Consider the following 5,509-nt stretch of genomic DNA (forward strand, 5'->3'; position numbering starts at 1 on the left):
GTCCACAGTGGGAGGCAGTGCCAGCGGGGCGGGAGGGGCGCAGAGGCCCATGTCTGGGGTCTCAGTGATTTCTCCCGTCCCCACAGCAGAGGGCCCGCGTGAGCCAGCAGGAGCTGCGCCACCTGTGGGTCTCGGTGAGTCTCGGCGCCACCGAGGCCGTGCAGGGGGTGCTGCTCGAAGGCCACCCGTCCTGGAAGTACCTGAAGGACATCCACTCTCTGCTGGTGGACGTCCAGCAGGCCCTCGGGGTGAGCTGGGCCAGGAGGGGGGCGGGCAGTGTACGTGTGCCTGCCTGCATGCATGTGTGCGCGTGCCTACTTGCCTGCATGTGTGTGAGCCTGCCTGCCTGCATATGTGTGTGTGCCTGCATGCATGTGTGTGCCTGCCTGCATGTGTGTGTGTGCCTGCCTGCCTGCATGTGTGCGCGTGCCTGCATGTATGCATATGTGTGCCTGCATGCATGTGTGTACGTGCCAACCTGCATGCATGTGTGTGCCTGCCTGCCCGCATGTCTGCATGTGTGTGCCTGCCTGCATGTGTGAGCCTGCATGTGTGTGCCTGCCTGCCTGCATATGTGTGTGTGCCTGCATGTATGCATATGTGTGCCTGCCTGCATGTGTGTGCCTGCCTGCATGTGTGCACGTGCCTACCTGCATGCATGTGTGTGCCTGCCTGCCCGCATGTCTGCATGTGTGTGCCTGCCTGCATGTGTGTGAGCCTGCCTGCATGTGTGTGCCTGCCTGCCTGCATGCATATGCGTGTGTGCCTGCATGCTGGGCGTGCATGTGCAAGTGTGTGCATGTGTGTGCCTGTCTGCATGTTTATGCCTGCACGCATGTGTGTGTGGCTGTCTGCATGTGTATGCCTGCCTGCACGTGTGTGTCTGCATGCACGTGTGTGCCTGCATATGTGCGTGTGGGCGTGCCTGCCTGCATGTGTGTCTGCCTGCATGCATGTTGTGTGTGCCTGCCTACGTGTGTGTGGGTGTGCCTGCATGCTTGGCGTGCATGTGCAAGTGTGTGCTTGTGTGTGCATGTGTGTGTATGCCTGAGTGTGAATCCATGTGTGAGTGTGTCCATGATTGTGTGCCTGCCTGCATGCATGTGCATGTATGGGTGGGTATGGTGGCCAAGGGCTGTTGAGGGAGGATGTGAACACCTGGAAAGTTCCAGCATGTCCTGATGGGTATGGGAGAAATGGGAAAGACGAGGAGAGAGCCAGTGATGACCAGTGGGTGGGCTGGGCTGGGCTGGGCTGGGGGGCAGGAGGTGTGCCTGAGACCCAGCTCCGGGCTCTGTCGAGCTCTGCAGTCTTGGGTAAGTCATTGAACCCTGCACCTGAGAAACGAGGTTCCTTTGGGGGGAGAGCAGGAGGGAGGCGCAGCACAGGACGTGTTCAGGGCGACGAAACGCTTCTGTACGATACTGTAAAGTGAGCGTGTGACATCATGCATTTATTTGTTAGAGCTCAGAGAACGTACAACACAGAGCGTGAGCCTTAACGTAAACGATGGACCTCAGTGAACAGCAACAACAATAGAGCAGTTCCTAGCAACTGCCGGCTCAGCCTGAGGCCCTGAGTGTGTGTGTCCCCCCCAGAGCCTGGAGGGGAAGGTGACTGGATGAGTGTGTGCCCGTGCAGGCAGTGGGACCCCTCCACACTCCCCCCTGTGGCCTTGCTCCCCTGGTACCCCCTGCCTCAGGGACCCCCACCTGCTCCGCAGCCAGAACACCCAACAGCCGCTGCGAGCTTCTGACGATCCCGGCTTAGGGCCCGAAGCTGCGTTTGCGGCGTGACTGTGGGGAGCTCTCCAGATTCTGACCAAGGCCGGGAGCCCCAGCGACCTTTTTTTTTTTTTTTTTTTTTTAATCCTCACCCGAGGATATTTTTCCCATTGGTTTACACAGAGAGTGGAGGGGAGAGGGAGAGACGAGAGAAGCACTGATGTGAGAGAGACACATTGATTTGTTGCTTCTTGCTGCCCCCGACCAGCGCTGGGAGCCTGCAACCGAGGTACCTGCCCTTGACCAGAATCGAACCCGGGACCCTTCAATCCACAGGCTGATGCTCTATACACTGAGCCAAACTGGCTCGGGCCCTAGGGGCTTCTCCAGTGGCTGTTTGGTGCCTCTGGGTAGGATGGTCATTTTCCCAGAGATGGGAAGAGAGAAGCCTGTGTGTTGTGCTTGGGTGAGGGACGTTGAGGGGTGCCCCCTCCCCAGGAAACGTGGCACCGGGAGGAAGGAGAGGAAGAAATGTGGCACCGGGAGGAAGGAGAGGAAGAAATGTGGCACCGGGAGGAAGGAGAGGACTTGCTCACAGGCCTCCTGGTCACAGGAAGGCTCGTCTGATCTCAGCGTTCGGCTCCAGATGCGACAGCCCCCACAGCCGTGCTGGCCTGTGGCCGGTGCCTAACCGTGTCCTCCCTCCCAGGATGTGAAGCTCAGCCCCCCGGTGGACGCTGTGCTGTCCCTCCCGAGTGACCGGCGGCTGAGCCTGAAGCTGGTGCGGCCCAAAGCCCTGCTGGACAACTGCTTTCGGGTCATGGAGCTGCTGCACTGCTCCTGCTGTAAGGAGCCCTGGAAAAAAAAACTGCAAGGCCGCCAGGCTCCGAGGGCAGAGGCCTGCCCACCGGGAAGTGGAGGCGCTCCCACAGTTGGACTGGGCCTGAGAGGTCGCTGGGTGGTGGGGGCGCCCCCCTTGGGAGAGCCCCAGGGAGGGTGTTTTTCCTTTGGGGGGTGTCCGGTGGGGGGAAGGCTCGGCCCCCCACCCTTGGTGCCTCACAAGGTCTCCCGGGGAGTGGTGGGGGCCTGGGGGCACCTGGAGGCGGACGAGACAGCTCGCGGCCCCTCCTGGCACTGCCCAGGAGCTGTGCCCGGTGGGCAGGTGGGTGTGGCGGACACAGGACTCAGTCAGGCTGGGGAGAGGGCAGAGCCAAACGCCGTTATCTTGCCACAGTGGGTTCTCTGCCAGTTTATTTTTTTCTATTAAACACCCACTTTGTTTTGTTTTTGTTTTGCTTTGCGTCTGGGAGGGTGGACTTGGGAGTCTCTCCCCTCCTGCTCCTGCTCACCCAGTGCCGCGTGTGGCTGGGAGGGGCTGGAGGGCCGGCCTGGGGTTCTGTCTCCCAGAGCCTGGCCGGGGGCTAGAAAGGTGGGCATTTGAGGGACTGAACTCCTTCCAGCCCTGCCCCAGGGGGCTGGCCCTAGTAGGAAGGGGCGGGGGTAGGGGTGCCGCGGGCAGGTGAGCGGGTGGGAAGGCAGGAAGCCAGGCGGGCAGGTGTGAATTACAGTACAACTTTATTAATACTGGGGTCTTCACAGTGCATTGTTACTTGTAGCCGTGACTATTAAATCGGGGGCAGGGTGGCTGGAGGGCGAGGCGTGGAGAGGATCATTTATTCGAAACCAAAACCGACAGGAAAGAAAGGCGATGGTTCAGATGGGATGAGGTGAGGGGAAGGAAGGCCGGAGGGAGGCAGGAGGGGAAATAAATTAAAAGAAGGAACAAGTTAACAACAGCACCAGAAAAGTTACTTCAGTCAAAGGACTTGGAAAAGAATGTCTGTACAAAATGAGAAATAAAACGAACGTGAAGTCTCCCAACCGGTCTGTGCGGCGGGGTGGCTGGCTCGGTCCCGGGGGTGGTCACTGAGCGGAGAGGCGGTCGGGGTGAGTTATGTACAGACCCCGGGCTGGCCGGGAGGGACGGGGGATGGGGGCTCACCCTCCCTGAACCTCCAAAGCCACCCCTTCCGCCTAGGAGGCAAGTTCTTCCTCTGGGGCAGTGGTTCTCAACCTTCCTCAGGCCACGACCATTTAACACAGTTCCTCATGTTGTGGTGACCCCCAGCCATAACTGTAATGTTGCTACTGTTATGAACCGTAATGTAAATATCTGATATGCAGGATGGTCTTAGGCGATCCCCGTGAAAGGGTGGTTCGACCGCCAAAGGGGTCGCGACCCACAGGTTGAGAACCGCTGATCTAGGGGCACAAGGACCCGGCCACGCCCACTGCTCCGCACCCTGCTCCCCTCACACATCCTGTATCCCACTCCCAGGCCGAGCCTGACGCAGCTGAGGGAGGGGGCGGTGTCGCCCGCCCCAGGGCCGCCCAGACTGGCCACTTGCCCTCCGGTCCTCAGGCCCCCTTCACCCCGGGCCCTTCAGGGACCCGAGCCTGGGCCCTGGGGTTGGCCCGGGCACTCAGCAAGCTTGTGCTGACCTAGCGACTTACAGGTTCCTTCTCCATCGTCCCCGGAGCCGGGGCTCCACCCGCTCGGAGGTGCCCTTGGTTCCCTGCCCACCTGGATCCCAGCACAGGAACCGCCAAGACCTCCGGCTGGGAGACTCCGACCCGCCCCATCCCTCCAGACCAGGTAACTGACCTACCCAGGAGGCCGTGTGGCCCTGCACCGCACCCAGCTCTGCGGGCCTCAGGGAGCCCTCCTGCTGGAGGCACCTGCGTTTGCCTTGGAGTTGGCACAGCTTGGTGCACAGAGGGTGAGGGATGCGTCCTGGGCTGGCGTCTCCTCTGGCAACAGAGAGTCAAAGCCAGTCTTCCCGGACGTCCCCCAGCCCGGCCCGGCCAGAGGACCCCACCCCCGACCAGCGGACGCCCGACTGGGCTCTAGGCTGGAGAGAACAGCTCTCCCTTGGCTTTGGGGGAGCCGATCGGTCCTCCTCCTCCTGCCACGGCCCCCAGGCCACTGTGGCCCGTCCCTCAGGCACTCATGGACACACCCTGTATCCTCCACCCTGTCCCCACACACAGTCCTTGTCCAGTCAGCTCCTCTTTATTATACTCACGAAGTCACCCCCAAAGGTGGCCGCAGCTGTGAGCACAGTGCCACCCGCATTAGTCCTGACGTGCCCCATCGCCCAGAGCCTCAGACCCCTTCCCTGCCCCCAGCCCCTCCAGGTGGGCTCCCTGCATTCCCTCCTGAAGACTTGGGCCCTAGCCCCTCCCCCCCATGGCGGGCTGGCCCCCCAACTTCACTTGCCCCCGAGACCACCAGCCACTCAGCTCACCTTTTCAGTCACATCTGCTACCTTAGCTACTTGGGCACCTGCCCCTACAGCCTCCCTGATGGAGAAGCAGGAGAGGGGCGGGGCTCAGTTCTGAAAGGCCGGAGGCACTGCTGGCCAGGTCAGCTCGGCTGTGGCACTGCCAGCCCAGCCCAGGCCACGGGCGGGGAGCCGCGTGGGGCTCACGGAGATGGGGAGGCAGGGCCTGCGGGAGGAGGAGGAGGGACAGAGGCAAGGAGAGTATAAAACAGGCTCCACATCCAGGTCCAGGCCCGCAGCTCCAGGGCAGCGAGGTCTGCTGCCAAGTCGCTGTCTGTGTAAATGCCGAGTCCTAGCTGGGTGTCTCTTTCCACGAAGTGGCTTTGCCTTGGCCTGGCTCTGCCCGCTCTGGCTGGGCGGCTACTCCATCTAGATTCATGGAAACACAGGACACAATCGCCCAACAAAAGGTTTTCAGTCTGTGGAGGAGCTGGGGCAGCA

The 5,509-nt window shown here is 61.3% G+C and overlaps 2 protein-coding genes across 2 annotated transcripts in view; one reads left to right on the plus strand and one right to left on the minus strand.

Annotated features, from left to right (window-relative positions):
- IL34 (interleukin 34) overlaps positions 1-4,230 on the plus strand; it is a 38,220-nt gene extending 33,990 nt beyond the window's left edge. The window contains exons 5-7 of the mRNA XM_006755828.2: positions 87-248; positions 2,434-2,607; positions 4,063-4,230. Coding sequence (XP_006755891.1) covers positions 87-248; positions 2,434-2,607; positions 4,063-4,230 — 504 coding nt within the window. The remainder of the gene's footprint in view (positions 1-86; positions 249-2,433; positions 2,608-4,062) is intronic.
- An 886-nt stretch (positions 4,231-5,116) lies between these two features.
- Positions 5,117-5,509, minus strand: part of MTSS1L (metastasis suppressor 1-like) — a 10,966-nt gene continuing 10,573 nt past the window's right edge. The window contains exon 15 of the mRNA XM_015558785.1: positions 5,117-5,234. Within this exon, the coding sequence (XP_015414271.1) occupies positions 5,117-5,234 (118 nt within the window). The remainder of the gene's footprint in view (positions 5,235-5,509) is intronic.

Source organism: Myotis davidii, unplaced genomic scaffold, assembly GCF_000327345.1.
Source record: "Myotis davidii unplaced genomic scaffold, ASM32734v1 scaffold453, whole genome shotgun sequence".
NCBI lineage: Eukaryota > Metazoa > Chordata > Mammalia > Chiroptera > Vespertilionidae > Myotis > Myotis davidii.